Source organism: Erythrolamprus reginae, chromosome 6, assembly GCF_031021105.1.
Source record: "Erythrolamprus reginae isolate rEryReg1 chromosome 6, rEryReg1.hap1, whole genome shotgun sequence".
Lineage (NCBI taxonomy): Eukaryota > Metazoa > Chordata > Lepidosauria > Squamata > Dipsadidae > Erythrolamprus > Erythrolamprus reginae.
In genome coordinates this window covers 61,341,865-61,362,581 of record NC_091955.1, presented here as the reverse complement: position 1 = coordinate 61,362,581, position 20,717 = coordinate 61,341,865, and the positions used below count along the sequence as shown (strand labels likewise).

Sequence of the window (20,717 nt, the reverse complement as noted above, 5' to 3'; positions counted from 1 at the left end):
TCATTAAATACATAAAAATATATCTTTCCTCTACTTCACGGAAATTCGTTTTTCACGGGTGATCTTGGAACGCATCCTCCAAGAAAAACGAGGGATCACTGTATACCAAACTTCTATCTTCTTAACAAGGAGTCTCCAACCCCCAGGTTGCGGCCCACTACCAGGCCTTGAGCCCTTGCACGCACATCCCCATTTGTGCAAGAAGTGGGCAAGCATGGGCACATGCACTCCATTTGCACACGCAGCAGGTGCACCTACCTGCCACTCACACAAATAGAGCTGCATGTACACACACTCATGAGAAACCATTTCCTCTCCCCCTCCCCCTCCCCCTCCCCCTCCCCGGTCTGCAAAGGCAGAAAGGTTGGGGAACTATGCACTTAACCATCTTTTTGGTGAGGCAGTTAAAACATTACAACTTTTTTCAAGGCACAATAATTAAAATACTTTTGATTTGGTAGCCTATCGTTTATGGCCTGTTACTGTAAACTTACACTGGACAACAAAAATTTTCCAAAGTTTTGTTTCCTGAAAAACTTTGGCATTGATAGAGCCTTTCAGACGGAATACAAATATAATTGTGATCATTTTTTAATGTAATGCCACTTCTTACACAACTTCCCATCCTTAGCAACAGTACTTGATATACACAAGGTTTATTGCAAGAAGCAAAGCTATTACTTTTAGATGTCGGCAGATATTCCAGTTGTACTGGATGTGCATAAACAACAGTTTCATGTTTTCATATATTTCTTTTATGTATGCAGCACAACCCACAGATACTGAAAGTTGTTCATTACCATTGTGTAAAAACAGATGGTTACTACAAAATGGCACGTGATAATTAAAAATAACAAGTTATTTTCATGATTAGCAGCCAAAAATCTGTAAACATGTTCAGGAAGCCAAATTTTGTTTAGCGTTATCACAGCAACACTTTTCAGTTTTTATTAAAGTAATGTTTGAAATATAAAGTGGTTAATAAATAATTTTGACTTTATAGCTCAAATAGAAAGGAATTTTAAACTACTGTTATCAATGCATTATTATTATTATTTTATTATTATTTATTAGATTTGTATGCCGCTCCTTTCCGTAGACTCGGGGCGGCTCACAACACAATAAAAACAGTTCATAACAAATCTAATAATTTACAATTTAAAATATTAAAAAAAACCATTATTAAACAGACATACATACAAGCATACCATACATAAATTGTATAGGCCCGGGGGAGATATCTCAGTCCCCCCATGCCTGACGACAAAGGTGGGTTTTAAAAGGAGTTTGCAAAAGGCGAGGAAGGTAGGGGCAGTTCTAATCTCTGTGGGGAGCTGGTTCCAGAGAGTCGGGGCCGCCACAGAGAAGGATCTTCCCCTGGGGCCCGCCAACCGACATTGTTTAGTTGATGGGACCCGGAGAAGGCCCACTCTGTGGGACCTAATTGGCCGCTGGGATTCGTGCGGCAGAAGGCGGTCTCGGAGATATTCTGGTCCGATGCCATGAAGGGCTTTAAAGGTCATAACCTGTAAATAAGCATGTATAACAGTATGACTTACTTCCAGTGATGGGTTACCAAAAATTTTACTACCACATTATGGGCGTGGCTTATGCATTTTGTTTCAACATCTTTCAGTGCAAATTGGGTGTTCTGGGTGGAGCTCCATTTTCGCTACCCCATTGCATTCCCCCCATCCAGCCATGATTATCTACTTTGTTTGTTTGTTTGTTTGTTTATTCATTCATTCATTCATTCATTCATTTATTTATTTATTTATTGTTAGAGTTGAAAGGGACCATGCAGGTCATCAAGTCCAACTCCCTGCCTGAGCAGGAATCCTAAAGCACCCCAGCCAAATGGCAGTCCAATCTCCTCTTAAAAGTGTCCAGAGTTGGGGAGTTCACAACCTCCGCAGGCAGGTTGTTCCACTGGTTGATCGCTCTGACCATCAGGAAGTTCTTCCTTACTTCTAGGTTGAATCTCGCCTTGGTCAGCTTCCAGCCGTTGTTCCCCGTCCAGCCCTCTGGTGCTCTGGAGAATAGAGTGCCCCCCTCCTCTCTGTGGCAACCGCTCATATACTTATATACAGCTATCATGTCCCCTCTGGCCCTCCTTTTCTCTAGGCTATCCATGCCCAGTTCCCGCAATCTCTCTTCGTAAGACTTGTTTTCAAGTCCTCTAATCATTTTCGTTGCTCTTTTCTGCACCTTCTCCAGAGTTTCAATGTCTCTTTTGAAGTGTGGTGACCAGAACTGGATGCAGTACTTCAGATGTGGTCTGACCAGGGCGTAGTAGAGTGGTATTAATACATATAAAGTATATGTACACACACACACACAGCTCTTCTAAAATCATACACATTCAACCTCATTTACTACGATAGGAAAAATATACTCAGAGACCAGAAGGGAAGAAAGAAAAAATATCAAAATTTTGCTACCGGTACTGTATACCCGACCAAATTTTTGCCACCGATACTGCGTACCTAACCGTACCCATAGGAGCCCACCACTGCTTACTTCCCATAAATATGTTTGAGATCACACTTTAAAGTTCCATGAAACATATCTAAACTAATATGGTTTACTACAGGAAGAAACGTGCCTTCCGTTATTTTTTTTTTAAGAATCACTTACCCAATCATATCAACTTTACCAAAAGACTAAATCATCAGTTTCTCTTGCCGGCTTTGGATAGGCAATGTAAAATTGGTAAGTGAAAAAAAAGGAGTCCCTGCAGATTTTACTCAGCTAATTGTTGCTAACTATAGGTGGTGGTCATCTCCATTTCTAGGCCATTGAGCCAGCACTCTCCAAAGAGATTTCCGTGGTCATGTGGCCAACGTGACATCACAGGGCAACTTCTCAACAAAGTGATACCTATTTATCTATTTGCATTTGCACTTTCAAACTGTTAGGGAGTGGGGCAAGGATGTGAGCTCACTCCATTGAATCACAATAAGGTCTCAAACCTGGATGATGGCATTCCAGCCAATAAGCCCAGAATCTTAATGCTGAACCACAACTCGCATAACTCCATATAAAAATAATTCATAAATCCGGGATCCTAAAATCAGTACCTATGTTTGCCAGTGTGTTCCACGGCACTCGGTGGCCTACCAGGCTTTATACTTCAACTGCAATTGTGTTTAAATATCCTTTTAACTGTAACAAAATTAAGTGAGAATTTAACCTAATTCAAAACAAAGATCGCTCCTTGGGCATCCTCTTTATTATTAACAAAGACCAACTTGCGGACAAAGCTATTGTAGCAAGAAGAGCCTCAATATTTTGCTTTCTGAAACATTAATGTTTTGGAATTTATGTGGCAGCTATGGAACTGAGACATTTCCCCTGCTTTGAAAATGTTATGGAGGCTATTTGTGCATTTTCAATTTTTATTCCAATTTATTTATTTATTTATTATTTAGATTTGTATGCCACCCCTCTCCGCGAACTCGGGGCGGCTCACAACAAAAAATATAAACAATCGTACAAATCCAAATAAATTCAATAAATTTAAGTATTTAAAATAGTTTTAAAAAGAACCCCACTATATTAACAAGCACACACACAAACATACCATACATAAATTGTACGTGGCCGGGGGAGGTGTTTCAGTTCCCCCATGCCTGACGACAAAGGTGGGTTTTAAGAGCTTTACGGAAGGCACGGAAGGCTACCTCATTTAAGAACTCCTTTTTTTTTATTTTTAGGATTAAAAATACATTTTAAAATATCAGTAGCCAAAACCTATTCCAAATCAAATGTCAAATGTGAAGAAAAAACATACTACGCAAACTCAACTGGAGGTAAATAGTCTCAATGCTTGTGGGTGAGAAAGGAAAAATATAAGATACACGCTATATGACTGCATTCTACAAGGAAAAATAATTCAGAGAAAAGGCTGTATTTCATAGAAAAGGGGAAAGGCTTTAATAGGGGATTACGTGGTTTCAGTTTGATAAGCAAGACAGCTGAGACAATTCCCAAACAGAAGTGCATTATCTCAATTCTCCAGGGCTTTCTCTTCCTGGGAATTTGTAGACCTATGCCAGAGCAAACAAGATTATCTCAGGGACCGCCTTCTGCTGCACGAATCCCAGCGACCAGTTAGGTCCCACAGAGTGGGTCTTCTCCGGGTCCCGTCAACTAAACAATGTCGCTTGGCGGGACCCAGGGGAAAAGCCTTCTCTGTGGTGGCCCCAGCCCTCTGGAACCAACTCCCCCCCAGAGATTAGAATTGCCCCCACCCTCCTTGCCTTTCGTAAGCTGCTTAAAACCCACCTCTGCCACCAGGCATGGGGGAATTGAGATACTCTTTCCCCCTAGGCCTTTACAATTTTATGCATGGTATGTATGTTTTATGCATGGTATGTATGTTTGGTTTTTATAATAATGGGTTTTTAACTGTCTTTAGTATTTGATTATTATTGTATGCTGTTTTATTACTGTTGTTAGCCGCCCCGAGTCCGCCCCGAGTCTGCGGAGAGGGGCGGCATACAAATCCAATAAATAAATAAATAAATAATAAGATACAAGGAAAAGCAGAATCTGAAGCCAACCATTATTAATCCAATTCCAACATAAGGCTTTTCTACACAATATTTTTTTCCTTTTCCTTCCTTCCTTCCTTCCTTCCTTCCTCTCCCTCTCTCTCCATCTCTTTCTTTCTTTCTTTCTTTCTTTCTTTCTTTCTTTCTTTCTTTCTTTCATTTTTGGTCATTAAGTCAGGCTTAACTCCTCACACCTGCCCAGACCGGTTTCCTGAGGTTTTCTTGGCACGATTTTGGAAGTGATTGCTATTGTATTCTTCCTAGGACTAGATGCATGTTACTAGTCACAAGTCATTCAGTTGACCTCATGCCTAAAGCAGGACTAGAACACAGTCTCTCAGTTTCTATCCGCCTTTTAATTATGACAGCAAACTTGCTTCTGTCAAAGCCGCTCTGAGTCTTCGGAGAGGGGCGGCATGCAAATCTAATAAATTATATTATTATTATTATTATTATTATTATTATTATTATTATTATTAACGGTATTATTATTGTTGTTATTATTATTATTATTCTCTTTATATTGCTATAGGATACTTGATTTACTTTTGATGGTTACAACCACTAGAAGTTAGTTTTTAGTTAATAGCAAGATGTTACATTTCAGAAGAAAAAATCATCTTCTTAGGTGTATTTCTCATTTTGTCTGCAATTTGTCTGGCTCTAACTCACCAAGTCAAATTATGTGCCACATTGCACTCATTCAGTCTGCATTTAACTGGAATTTTTCAATTAATTTTCCAGAATTTCCCAATTCACTGACAAGACCACAGTTCACAATTGTCACTGTTCAATTCTCTCTAAATATGTTTCTCTGCATCTTTACATAACGTTACAGCCTTTAAACCTATTAAAATGTAAAAAAGAAAAACCAAACATGTTTATTCATCATATTCCTATTTCATCTATCTCACTTAATTGACTTCACTCTTAAGGTAAGACAAGCCCAACAGAAAATATTGGACAAGATAAGCCAAACTGTACAAGAAAGTTATTATTCATTGACCTAGGTCCCACAGAGTTGGCCTTCTCCGGGTCCTGTCGACTAAACAATGTCGTCTGGCGGGACCCAGGGGAAGAGCCTTCTCTGTGGTGGCTCCGACCCTCTGGAACCAGCTCCCCCCTGAGATTAGGATTCCCCCACCCTCCTTGCCTTTCATAAACTCCTTAAAACCCAACATCTCCCCCTTGCCCATATTGTTTTGGTGTATGATTGATTGTGTGCTTGTTTTTTATATATATACAGTATTGGGGTTGCTTTTATGAATTTTTTAACCTAAAACTGTAATTAGATTGGTAAATATTAGATTTGTCACTATGTACTGTTTTTGCCATTGTTGTGAGCCGCCCCGACTCTGCGGAGAGAGGCGGCGTATAAATCAAATAAATCCAATCTAATCTAATCTTTGTATGCAGCCTGATATGCAGCCTCACTCAACCATGAAAAGCTTAAAATAAGACTTTAATTATAGTTATACCTCTTGAAGTTTAAAGAGATGACAAAAACTCAGTTAAATCAAGCACAACCTTCCCAACACTTTCACTAACAGCTGGTCAGATTCCAAATGGACAGCTGGTACCACAGCCAATAAACAAGGATTGTATTATTATTGGGTCTGCTCTGCCTTTTCCCCTTTTCTGCCAAGAAACAAAACAAAGTATTCCAACCCCCCAACCCCCAAGCATTATTTAAGCCCCCTGAAAATTCCATGAATGAAAGTGCAGGTGATTGCAACCGTAGTATCATAGTCAGAAAGTATCTGGCTCTCATTATCACTGTTTGTCCAGTTCTCAAATAATTCCTTTACTTCCAAAACAAGTTATTCCTGGTGAAATGTAAATATTTGCAAAAAATAAAATAAATGCTGGCTAGCAAGTACTTCGGTCCAAATTGCTCTTAGGAACAACGATTGCACCAACAGGCAGAGCTATTTTCCATCTCTGTCGCAACAATAAAACAATGCCTTATTCATTCCTCTATCTCAAAGCTTCACCCCATCACTTTCCCTGGGGACCAGCGCTGCCCCAGTTTCTTCTGCCATCAAGGTTAATCTTTCTTCCCCACAAAAGAATTGGGTGGTCTCTGCACCTATACTGCCCATCCACAAACCAAGATAGCCAGGATTTATCGCATTCGCCTCTCCGGTCCCTATAATAATTATCCTTATTCTTTCAAGCCATTCATCTTTCTTTCTTTCCTTCTATCGTGGTCAGAGATAAAGGGCACCTGCTGGGACCCGGATACAAGCGGGGAGGAGGCTGGTGGATCTATTCTCCAGATGGGACCCGGATGTTCTCTCGGACCCAGAAACCCGAGCCTGAAACCCCCCAACCCTGCATACTCCAGGGATGCCATCCCCATCCTGCCCACTCTGCATTTCCCACCGGCGTTTGGCGCGCTGCAAGCCCTTCAAGACCCCTACCTGGCAGCTTCAGCGCCCGTGACAACACCGTAGCCATGCTGGAGGCAGGAGACGCGCATGCGCCCGGCTCTTCTGCCTCCTGGGAAGTGTAGTTTTGCAGTCATCCAGACCTGAAGGTGTTAATGGTCTTCAGCGCGCTTGCACGAAAATTACGTAGGTGGAGAAACGAAAGCCTACGTTTGTCATTAGCTTTGCGATTGTATATATTTTACAGCTGAGGCCGCCTTAAAAGGGGGGGGGGGTGTCAGCGAGGCATTTTGTTTTTTCTAAGCAGATGGATGCTATGACATGATGCAAGGGATCCACTTCAGCTTTCCTTTAAAATGCTGGGTACCAGTTGTTTTTTAAAAGGATCCATTCCGGCTAGGACACTAAAGAGACGAGCCAAACTTTGCTAATATTGGAACTGGGACTTCTTGGGAAATAGTTAATATTCGGTAGGCGCCAGGAGTTCTCCTACTCCCCCACCCCCGTATAGTAAATCACATTTTTCAATCGAATGATTTCCGTTTGTAAATTCCTTTCCTTCGAAAGAGACAGCTGTGAGGCATTGGTGGAAGGTTTTAAGCATAAAACTTATGGTGGAAGATCTTAAGCATAAAACATATCATGAAAGACTTAATGACGTCAATCTGTATAGGCTGGAGGACAGAAGAAAAAGGGGGGACGTGATTGAAACGTTTAAATATGTTAAAGGGTTAAATAAGGTTCAGGAGGGAAGTGTTTTTAATAGGAAAGTGAACACAAGAACAAGGGGGCACAATCTGAGGTTAGTTGGGGGAAAGATCAGAAGAAACGTGAGAAAATATTATTTTACTGAAAGAGTAGTAGATCCTTGGAACAAACTTCCAGCAGACATGGTTGGTAAATCCACAGTAACTGAATTTAAACCTGCCTGGGATAAACATATATCCATCCTAAGATAAAATACAGGCAATAGTATAAGGGCAGACTAGATGGACCATGAGGTCTTTTTCTGCCATCAATCTTCTATGTTTCTATGTTTCTATTGGAAGGGACGAGAGTCAACAAGGAGTTTTGCTGTTTCTTTCATGGTCTGATTCTTTTATCTGCTTTCTGACATAAAAAGCCAAACCAAACAGAATGCTTCTGCCCTTGATGTACTGGGATGAGAGTTTCCCTGTGGGGAGCCCTATTTTAATTTTTTTGGGGGGGAGGAGTTTCAAACATTGGAGGGGTTGGGCACATTAGAAGGCATTTTCAGAGGAAGCACCTTTCAAGTGCTTTTGGTCCCTAGTCAAAAGTCGTCCAAGGGTCGGAGAATGAAAACAAACTTTCCAACCAGGATACTCCCATTAGCGTTTCCACTTACAGTATACTACCTCCAGGATCAGAATTTTTTTTCTACCACTGGAATGCGTTGCTTCTCCTTCTGGGTGCATCTCTTCTTGGCACCAACATTTTTGGTTCTGCAAATAGCACCATCAATATTTGTAGTCCCAGGTATATAAACACTAATGCCTCAATATTCAACACAATTTTGATTTGCGGCCAAGGTGGACTTTGGCTCCAGCTAAGAACCTCTGTAACCTACAAGAGAAAGCTGACAGTGATCTGGAACAATCCATGGGAGTATGTGTGATGCCACAGTCTTTTTGGCCTGGATCACAAAATACCTTTTCAAAGATAAATGACTAATATAAGATAGAGATAGATGATAGAAAGAGAGAGAGAAATAGAAAGATAGAGAGATGGAGAGATAGATGGAGAGATAGATGGAGATAGATAGATAGAGTGAGAGAGAGAGAGGGAGAGAGATGGAGAGATACATGGAGATGATAGAGAGAGAGATGGAGATAGATAGATAGATAGATAGATAGATAGATAGATAGATAGATAGATAGATGATAGATAGATGGAGAGATAGATGGAGAGATAGATGGAGATAGATAAATAGAGAGAGAGAGAGAGATGGATAGATAGATGGATAGATAGATGGAGATAGATAGATAGATAGATAGATAGATAGATAGATAGATAGATAGATAGATAGATAGATAGATAGAGATGGAGAGATAGATGGAGAGAGAGAGAGAGATAGATGGACAGAGAGAGAGATGGAAAGATAGATGGAGAGATAGATAGATAGATTGATTGATTGATTGATTGATTGATAGAGAGAGAGAGATGGAGGTAGGTAGGTAGGTAGATAGATAGATAGATAGATAGATAGATAGATAGATAGATAGATAGATAGATAGATAGATAGATATGGATAGAGAGATGGAGAGAGAGAGAGAGAGATGGAGAGAGAGAGAGAGATGGAGAGAGAGATGGAAAGATAGATAGATAGATAGATAGATGATAGATAGATTGATAGATAGATAGATAGATAGATTGATAGATAGATGATAGATAGATAGATAGATAGATAGATAGATAGATAGATAGATAGATAGATAGATAGATAGATAGATAGATAGATAGGAGAGAGTGGGGGGAGAGAGAGAGAGAATGCAGGTTAGTGAATATCTAAACATAAAATCATAGGGCTGGAAGGTACCTTGTATGTCTCCTAGTCCAATCTCCTACTCAAGGCAGAAAATCTTTTATCATTTCTGTCAAATGGCTGTCCAATCTATTTTTGATAACCTCCATTGATGGAGCACCCAGTATCTGTTCCATTGAATGTTCTCACTGTGAGAAAATTTATCCTTATCTCTAGGTTAGACCTCTGTCTAACAAATTTCTGCCCATTACTTCATGGATGGAAATGTTGCATTATTATAAATAAGATCTACAGTATATTAACAGTTTGACTGTCCTTGCAAATCTTTCTTCAGATTGTTTTTAGCTCCCTGGAGAAATACACTGCTCAATAAAATAAAGGGAACACTTAAAAAACAAAATATAACTTCAAGTAAATCAAACTTCTGTGAAATCAAACTGTCCACTTAGGGAGCAACACTGATTGACAGCCAATTTCACATGCTGTTGTGCAAATGAAATATTCAATGAGAATATTTCATTCATTCAGATCTAGGATGTGTTATTTGATTGTTCCCTTTATTTTATTTTATTTTGAGCTGTATAGTATAATAGTGATCTGACCTGCTCAAAAGGAACTATGTTGGCTTGAGAATTCTGGGAGTTCAAGTCCACAAGTCTTAAAGTTGTCAAGTTTGGCGACTCCTAGCATAGAGCCTCAGGGTTATGGATTAACAAGAATAACAATATTGAAGGGTTCCAGGATGATTGGGAAGAATCAGATAGATCAACAACCAAGAAAGACACCAAAGCCAAACAAGATGGTCTGGATCAGGCTGACTGAGGAACTGGTGGCATAGTGATAGTGCAACAACACAACCAATCAGTAGTTCAGGGCAGTAGAAATGCTTAACACTAAGTGGAAACTCCACCAATCGTCTCATGGAGTGTAGCTGCATTTTGATTGCAGTGGAGCCAGTGAAAATCTTTGTGCCTATGTACAGTCAGTACATAACAAAAGGAGAAGAGGAATCTAAACTCTCCAGTGGTATTTGGAGTGTGATAAGGTAAGTGGGTGAGAGGTAGATTGGCAGGCATTAATATCGCAGTAGTGATTGGGCACTGTAAAAATCAATATTACCATATATAACTGCTCTATGGACCATATATTGTAAATTCTATTTCTAATAACTTTATTTATTTATTTGACTTGTATGCTGCCCATATCACCTAGAGCAGTGTTTCCCAACCTTGGCAACTTGAAGATATCTGGACTTCAACTCCCAGAATTCCCCAGGCAGCTGGGGAATTCTGGGAGTTGAAGTCCAAATATCTTCAAGTTGCCAAGGTTGGGAAACCTGACCTAGAGCAATGATGCCGAACCTTTTTTGGTTCACGTGCCAAAAGGGTGTGTGGGGGTGGTGCCCGCACCCCTTCCCTCTGCACACACACACTGTGTTGCCCCCCCTCCCCCGCCGCATATGGTAGGCAGTGGTAGGTTCCTCCCGGTGTGGTCCAGAATGCCACACGATAGGAACCCACTGATGATGCAATTTTCAGCTATTTTTTTCTGGCATCTCCATGTCAGAAGAAGCATTTCCATCCTCGTCTTAATGCCAACTTTGATCTTTTGTCCGGAGCACAGCTGAGAAACTCCTCAGCAGATGTTGGAAAAAAATTGGCGAAAATTGTGTCGTGAGTGGGTTCCTACCTGTGCGGCACTCTATACCATACTGGTAGGAACCCACCAGTGGTGGTAGGTGAATAAAATGTCCAGTGGTGGTAGGGAAGGTTTGCCTATTTGCCAATGACTCTAAAGTGTGCAATAGGGTTGATATTCCTGGAGGCATCTGTAATATGGTAAATGATTTAGCTTTACTAGATAAATGGTCAAAGCAATGGAAACTGCAGTTTAATGTTTCCAAATATAAAATAATGAACTTGGGGAAAAGGAATCCTCAACCTGAGTATGGTATTGGCAGTTCTGTGTTAGCAAATACTTCAGAAGAGAAGGATTTAGTGGTAGTGATTTCTGACAGTCTCAAAATGGGTGAACAGTGCAGTCAGGCAGTAGGGAAAGCAAGTAGGATGCTTGGCTGCATAGCTAGAGGTATAACAAGCAGGAAGAGGGAGATTATGAACCCACTATATAGAGTGCTGGTGAGACCACATTTGGAATACTGTGTTCAGTTCTGGAGACTTCACCTACAAAAAGATATTGACAAAATTGAACGGGTCCAAAGACGGGCTACAAGAATGGTGGAAGGTCTTAAGCATAAAACGTATCAGGAAAGACAATGAACTCAATCTGTATAGTCTGGAAGACAGAAGGAAAAGGGGGGGCATGATCGAAACATTTAAATATGTTAAAGGGTTAAATAAGGTCCAGGAGGGAAGTGTTTTTAATAGGAAAGTGAACACAAGAACGAGGGGACACAATCTGAAGTTAGTTGGGGGAAAGATCAAAAGCAACATGAGAAAATATTATTTTACTGAAAGAGTAGTAGATCCTTGGAACAAACTTCCAGCAGACGTGGTTGGTAAATCCATAGTAACTGAATTTAAACATGCCTGGGATAAACATATATCCATTCTAAGATAAAATACAGAAAATAATATAAGGGCAGAGTAGATGGACCATGAGGTCTTTTCTTGCCGTCAGACTTCTATGTTTCTAAATGGGCAAACTGGAAGTGTGTTTTTCCGAACTTCCGGTTTGTCCATTTGGGGGATTATTATTATTATTATTATTTTGCCTTTGGGGTTCCACAGAAGCTTCCCTGAAGCATCCAGAGGATGCTTCCTTTTCATCCAGACGTCCTTTCTCAAGGCTGCAAATCAGCTGGCCAGCACATACATGCATGCTGGAGATGAAACATGGAAAAGTCTTGCATGCCCTCCTATATGGCTCCGCGTGCCACCTGTGCCCCTAGATCTTTCTTTATGTGGAAAAGTTTGTGCCAAAATCCATGTGTGGGTTATTAAGATATCATAAGACTCATTATCTCTACATTTTAAAGTCATTTTTAAAAGACATGGGAATGATTTGTTTTTTAAACATTGATTCTGAATTAAACCATTGCTTTTTTCATGGACTTTTTATTTTGTTGTAACAAAGATATGAAAATTTTCTCTAGTTTTACTGCTTCAGTATAGTGATAGTTCCCAGGCAAAATCTAGAGAGAATGAACATTACATACTGTATTATTCTTCATAAGTTATATCAATGAATGAAGTAAAGAAAAGTCTGACATCAAAGGACTTTCCAGCTTTTTATTTGCAAAAAATTGAGTAATTGTTTCCCATAGAGAACTCTACTTAAAATAATATCTATCCAATCTTGAGAAAGAATTTCTGCAGTCTGAAAATTTTACCAGCTGGCTAATGATTTGGAGATTATGTCCCAAGGCAAGATCATTACCTTTAATTTATGAATACCTATGGGTTTCTAGTATGTTGCCCAAGATACATTAGATAAAATGATGGCATGAATATACTCCCATACGTCATCCTAATCATTGAAAAGAACATACAGGTTAATGAAAAGCTATCTAAACATTGTTGCTAATTATTCTTTTCCATGCTTTTAGTCATGCCTCCAGCCAGTGCTATTTCAAAATACATAATTCTTAACAATGTTTTACATAGGTAAATTTTAGAAGCATACAAATTGCTATTCAGTATGAAACCATCTGCCATCACAGCTTTATTAAGTGCTCCTTATCTTACTTGTTCAGGATTTAAATGTTTCCATGTGTTTTGGTTTGCTGAATGGTGATGAAGGAAACTGCAATGTGTTTGCCCTTCTGAATGAAAACAACTGTAAGAAATCCATGTGATATAGATTATTGTTGGGACATCTCTTCAAACTATTTGTTTTTCTCAGTTTTTGTTTTAGCAGCAAGAATTGCTGTTTCCCATTAGGCAGGGGAACACATCTTGACAATCATGGCTTTGGAAGTTCCTTTTATTACAAATCTGATATTATACTATACTTTTTTAACATTAGTTCCTCTGGCTTAATACTTGTGGCTCTTGCAGACTGTTTTGGAAGCCCACCACCGTGTCCCTGTAACCTCATCCATCATTTCAGTTGTGAGCAATTGGAAAGATTGATTGCATTGGAAACAGTCCCTAGAAAAATATGTACTTCCCAATAGCCAAACATGTCTACAAATGGCAGTGCGAACCTAGCTGTCTATAGCATGATTGTTGAGAATTGTGTGGTTTTCAGAAATTCTGATCAAGCTTGTCATTCTGTCCCTAAGTATGCCCATGTTACACCAACACTCCGCAGTCTGCATTGGTTGCCAATCAGTTTCCGGTCACAATTCAAAGTGTTGGTTATGACCTATAAAGCCCTTCATGGCATTGGACCAGAATATCTCCAGGACCGCCTTCCGCCGCACGAATCCCAGCGACCAGTTAGGTCCCACAGAGTTGGCCTTCTCCAGGTCCCATCGACTAAACAATGTTATTTGGCGGGACCCAGGTGAAGAGCCTTCTCTGTGGCGGCCCCAACCCTCTAGAACCAACTCCCCCCTGAGATCAGAATTGCCCCCACCCTTCTCGCCTTTCTCAAGCTCCTTAAAACCCACCTCTGTCGTCAGGCATGGGGGAACTGAGATATGCCCTTCCCCCTAGGCCTATACAATTTATGCATGGTATGTTTGTGTGTATGTTTGGTTTTTTAAATTAGGGTTTTTTAAATTATTTTAAATATTAGCTTTGTTATATCTTGTTTCACTATTGTTGTTAGCTGCCCCGAGTCTGCGGAGAGGGGTAGCATACAAATCTAATAAATAAATAAATAAATAAATAAATAAATAAATAAATAAATAAATAAATAAATAAATAAATAAATAAATAAATAAATAAATAAATAAATAAATAAATAAATAAATAAATAAATAAATAAATAAATAAATAAATAAATAAATAAATAAATAAATAAATAAATAAATAAATAAATAAATAAATAAATAAATAAATAAATAAATAAATAAATAAATAATAAATAAATAATAAATAAATAAAAAAATAAAATAAAATAAAATAAAATAAAATAAAATAAATTAAATAAAATAAAATAAAATAAAATAAAATAAAATAAAATAAAATAAAATAAAATAAAATAAAATAAAATAAAATAAAATAAAATAAAATAAAATAAAATAAAATAAAATAAAATAAAATAAAATAAAATAAAATAAAATAAAATAAAATAAAATAAAATAAAATAAAATAAAATAAAATAAAATAAAATAAAATAAAATAAAATAAAATAAAATAAAATAAAATAAAATAAAATAAAATAAAATAAAATAAAATAAAATAAAATAAAATAAAATAAAATAAAATAAAATAAAATAAAATAAAATAAAATAAAATAAAATAAAATAAAATAAAATAAATGGAGCCAAGAGCCCAGAAATATAAGGATTGCTAGAATGAAACTGAAGGTTCTGAGTTGTCTCTATTCTTTCAGCATTTCTACTTGGAACGCAATGTTTGCATCTGGATATGTACTTTAAATGGGTGTGATGTGTCCCAGTGAAAAGGCAATATTCCATGACTTCAGAAATTAGCTATTTTAAAATAATTTCTGTATCAGTCTGACCAAAAAAAATATCTTTCTTTCCTGCATCTGCACATTTTTTTAAATTAAAAAGATTATTTTTCTATGAGAACTGTTCATGAGGGACTTCTAAATTCTGTGACTATTAGGGCCCATTACCCACCATTCTTTGCTGGATTACCTCAGAAGAAAGCTGTCAGGTGTAAAATGTGGTCCAATATCATGCCTATGCACAAGAATCTTCTCAACCAATTGTTAATACCTGCTTGGGGTTAGATAAGGGTCAATGGAATTCAAGAGAGGTGGGATGTAATTTGCTTGTGGCTATGTAGGGATTCTAGGCTGATCCCTCTTTTAACTCTTCTCCCACATTCTGCCACTCTTCCTCCTTACATGCATTTTCATTTAATTGAAAAGTTTACAAAGACATTTGAATGAAAGGGGAGCATGGATGTGTAACAGCTTTTTTTGCAGCTATGTGACAAATTTGAATGCATAGTAATGCTCTGTGGTGTATTTACCTTTCCCATCATATTCTCAGATTCATGAGTAAGTTATTATCTGATAGTTTGAACAATTGTGTAGTAATTTTTCTGAATAACATTCAGATATATATTTTTTTACATACTCCTTTTTATTCAGTTCAAGTCAGGAACATGTGCCAACACGAAAACAGTACAGCAAGTTGGAAAAAGATTTTTTAAAAAATATTGGACTATTAAGGGTATCATATTTCTATAAATAATGTACAGATGGATCCTATAAAAGTTCATTCCATATTTACATGCAGACACCTAGAAAAGTTAAAGATCTCCAAAATTTTCTTGATATTGCTATTTTTAGAAGCATCATTCCTGTTTAACAGAATCTGTAAGTTTTAATTAAGAATGCCAATTTAAATGTCTAATCAAAAGCAAAACATCTTTGAGAACTGAAGTATTGTTTCATCCAAGCCATTATTCAGACATCCAAATGTTGATTTTTCTGCAAATTGACACACTGAACTGAACTTTAGGACCTTTATTCCTCCAGCCCTCAGTGGAAGTGGAAAAGGCCTTCTTACTTCAACCTTACTTTTTCCCTGCTGAAGGGAATTATTGTACCCTAATTAAAGATTTGCTAATAAAGCAGCACATCAACAATAAGATGAAGGATGTTTTAACAAGAGCCAGCCATCTTGTGTAAATAAGGACAGACCCCAACAATCAGGAAAACTTACAGAATGGATAGTTATTATTATTATTATTTTATTATTATTTATTAGATTTGTATGCTGCCCCTCTCCGTACACTCTCAATGGAAGATTAGGCAGGTACTATTTCTATCCTGCTTCAATTTCTCCAACCCCTGTAGGGTGGCACCTCTACCAAAGAACACCTCTACTTAAGAACTTTTCTAGATAACAACCAGGTGTTCAAGATTTTTTTGCCTCTTCTCAAGAACCATTTTCTACTTACAAACCTGAGCCTCCAAAAATGTAACCAGAAAAGGCAGGGAGAAGCCTCCGTGGGGCCTCTCTAGGAATCTTCTGGGAGGAAACAGGGCTGGAAAAGGCGGGGAGAAGCCTCCATGGGGCCTCTCTAGGAATCTCCTGGGAGGAAACAGGGCCTCCACCCTCCCTGTGGTTTCCTCAGTCGCACACATTATTTACATTGATTCCTATGGGAAAAATTGCTTCTTACAAACTTTTCTACTTAAGAACCTGGTCTGTTCGTAAGTAGAGGTACTACTTTACTTCTAACTCACAAAATAAATTGGCAAAAGTTCCATCATGCAAACCTGAATTGACATTTTCTGTCCATTTCCCTCTATCACAGTCTTGAAATCTGAAAATTTTGCCAACTCCACCCTTCAAAGTAAAGCTAAAGGCAGGAAGATCACCAATAGACAAATTGAATTGACTTATCACAACAGCTAACCCATAATTAAAGCTTGATCTCAAACACATTCTTCTGTGGCTGATGGACAACTGTTTCACAAAAGTAATTTATACATTCCTCTTCCTCTCGGAGAAAATATATTGAAATATTGCCAAAACTCTAAAATAAGATGTCAGAGAGTGTTAAGATTGTATCTTTTGCTCAGAGAGTTCTGATAGCCAATGGTAGAAGCAGTTGTTCATCATATTCAGTAACTTCTCCTTCCTGTCTAGTTTCATAGACATGGAAGAGCAATAAAGGTATTGGTGTGTTTTTTTAAAAAAAAAATATGGATGCAAGAAGAGGAGGGATAAATATTTAATTAAATGGAAGGGGCTATCCCTCACAAGTACTACATGCATCACAATTGGCCTAACAATAAAATATCCATGCAAGCACCAATTCTATGAACTTTAGACACACTAGACAATGAACATTTTGCTTCCTGCCAGCTTAGTCTTTCTGGTTGGTGTTGCTTGGCAATTGGGAGTGGGATAAACATTCTGAATTCATCTAGGTTTTCCATCTTGGCTCCCTCCAATTACCACGATGAGCTGCTAGACCTGCCTCATGGGAGGGAAGAGCAATTCTGATGGGGAAGGCAACATGAAGGTTGGTTTGACTCAGAGGAGTGCCAAGACATTATAGAAAATAGATTGGAGTCCTGGAAAAATAAAGCATAAAAATACCTCAAAGCTACTCCAGTTTGTTTGAGTTAGATATAAGTTGAATTGGGGAGGATATTTGACAGTTTTGCAAGATTCTGTTGCAATACTTTAACAATATTAAAGTATATTCCAAGACTCCTAATAATTCCTGTTTTCTAAATTTGTCACAATAGGGATACGCATAGGGATAGGGATAAAATGGAATAGAATAGAACAGAACAGAATACTTTATTGGTCAAGTGTGATTGGACAGACAAGGAATTTGTCTTAGATGTATATGCTCTCAGTGTGCATGAGAATAAATACATTCATTGAAAATAAAAAGTATAGTCAAGGTTAATAATAAGCTATCAAATCGTACTAGGAGGCAAAAACAATGTAATTGAAAGATACAAGTAACATGGTTATAGTAATAAGTAGGAAGAGATAGATACAATAAGGAAGAGAATAATAGTAATAATATAGTCTTAGTAAATTATTTGACAGCGTTGTGGGAATTAGTTATTAAGCAGATTGATGGCCTTTGTGGAAAAACTGTCCTTGTGTCTAGTTGTTTTGGTGTGCAGTGCCCTGAAGCATCTTTTTAAGGGTAGGAGTTGGAACAATTTATGTCCAGGATGTGAGGGGTCTGTAGATATTTTCATATGGTACCTCTGATTTGTCAGCTCACTTTTGAAAGATGAATAAGAGCACAGAAGCCTTGACACAACAGCTGCTTAGCGTAACATATATTTCTTTGGAAGTTCTTTCATTGCAGTTTCACTGAACTCCATAATACTTAATCCTAAGTAAACATGTTTAGGATTGTGCTGTTATGAAACTGTTGAGTAATTCTGATTTTGTTTAGTTTGACAATCCAGGAGCTTTGAGAGTAAAGGAAATGCATGACCAAAAAAAGCAAAAAGCAAAAAACAGAAAAACCCTTCATTTCTTTATTTACGTTGACAAAATAGTTTTGGCATAATATATCCTGAATGAGGTAATCAACGAAGAATTAATTTGACAAACAGCAGGATCATCCTGGGGAACAGATTCACAGTTGGCTACAAATGTTGTCTTCCATAAAGGAAAACAACAGAGTAGTAGGAACTACTGTGGACAGCAAACGGGGTTATATCACCATTGGGGCTGCCAAATAATCGTGGGGGTATAACGGGAAGTAGAAAGATGAATCAGAAGATGCAGGAGAGGAGAAGTAGCTTTGAAAAAAGCCAGTTAGTGATATTTTCAGTTCTCTGCTATTCCTGGGGAAGATATGTTTAGCTTGAATGGCTAAATTGAGAGGCTAAGAAAGGAGAAATTGGACAAAGCTCTGAATAGTTTGGTGAAACATATGGAATAAGAAGCACAATAGTACATAATAGGATTTGTCACTTACCAGCTGAACAGAGAAGAGTGTCTGTGATTGAGAAGAAGAGGAAAAAGAGATTTTGAGAGCATCGTCCTGTGAAATCCAGGTAAATTTTATATAGAATATCATGTTTACCTAAGCAGGAATAAGGTAAATGTCCAATATACAGGGGGTATTATGTGACCTGTAATATTTCTATCAGTTCTCTGAATGAGTCTAATTGCCCAAATGTGAAACTGTATGTGCTTTTTTTACAAATGAGGCAGTAGTTCAAATGGTTAGAGAGAGAGAATCTTTGAACAGATCTTGTGTCCATAAGATTCTGGATATAAGATTGTGTCCATAGATTCTGGACATATATAGGTTATCTATGTTATGAAATCGCTACGGCTCTTTTGACATATATCAGTAGGGTAACAGTCATAAAGTTTAACTCATTTCAGTCATTTATTTATTCCTTCCAAAGCAACTTATTGCTTACCAACATGTGCTCAATAGTATAAAAGTTGTAGAATCTATAAGCAGGGATGAATCTGTCTGGATTTTATTGCTTCTTTTGTTTACCAGAATTTGTTTTATTTATTTCACTTTATCTAATTTTCCTCTTTGTTTTCGTTACTTCATGTAAAAGATTGATGTTTCAAAATCTAAAAATAAAACCAGTTATAATAAAGGAAAATACCACTTAACATTCACATTTAGGTAAATGTGCATAGGTCTGTAGTCCAACAAGCAATGGATATAGCAAGCAAATTAAAAGGCATAACTGTTGCCTGGCTAAAATAAACCCTTTAGGATTTCTAGTTGCTGATGCTGCAAGAAATGAAAATAAATTTTAAAGCTGCAGACAGACTTAGGAACATGGAATCAGAGGTGGCATTCAGTTGTTTCCGACTGGTTCCTGTGAACCGGTAGCGAAAATTTTGAGTAGTTTGATGAACTAGCAAATACCACCTCTTAATAACCCCATCCCCTCCTACCCAGTTTACGTCTGCCTTTCCTACTCCCTTCCACATGGCATGTGGTTCCACCATACTTGCCTGCCTTCTCAGTGGTCCCTGTGGCCAGGCTCACTTGCAAAGGCCTTCCCTACTCCATTAAACATGGTACATGGCCCTGCTGTACTTCTATATGTCTTTCCTAACAGTCCCCATGGCCAGGCCAATTTGTGAAGGCTTCCCCTACTCCCTTCCATGCGGCGCGCAGTCCTGCTGTACGTGCCTGCCTTCCATGCAGCCTTCTCAATGGTCCCGGCAGGGTGCGGAGAGTTATGTGGGAAATTTCCCTGTCTCTGCAGCATTGGTCATGTGACCGAGTGGGCAGGGCCAATTCGATGTCACTCACAGCAAGGTACCGTCCCACCTTGCCATGAGTGATGTCAAGTTGGCCACGCCCACTCAGTCACATGACCACACCAAGCCACAACCACAGAACTGAATCCCACCACTGCATGGAATGAACATGAAAAATCAATTATCTATGAAATAAATCAACTAGAGACTGAAATTTCAAATTACAGCTACGCTATAACAATAGGAAGAATAATGGACCAAATCTATAAAAAATCTAATAAAAAAACCAGTAATTTATCATTTGAAGGAAAATTGGCACCAAATGTTATATAGATAGTACACTACTCTATCAATGATATTTTAAATTAACAAATTTTATAATAATCAAAATTTGATATGCCATGGTACAGAAAAAACATTTGATCACATATAATGGACATGTAAAATAAATTCAAAAGTATTGGAAAGATATACATAGTATA

The 20,717-nt window shown here is 38.0% G+C and overlaps 1 protein-coding gene across 1 annotated transcript in view; it reads right to left on the bottom strand.

Moving 5' to 3' along the window:
• Positions 1-7,092, bottom strand: part of FAM234B (family with sequence similarity 234 member B) — a 44,835-nt gene extending 37,743 nt beyond the window's left edge. Inside the window, exon 1 of the mRNA XM_070755972.1 lies at positions 6,980-7,092. Within this exon, the coding sequence (XP_070612073.1) occupies positions 6,980-7,016 (37 nt within the window). The 5' untranslated portion in view covers positions 7,017-7,092. The remainder of the gene's footprint in view (positions 1-6,979) is intronic.
• Between the last annotated feature and the right edge of the window lie 13,625 nt (positions 7,093-20,717).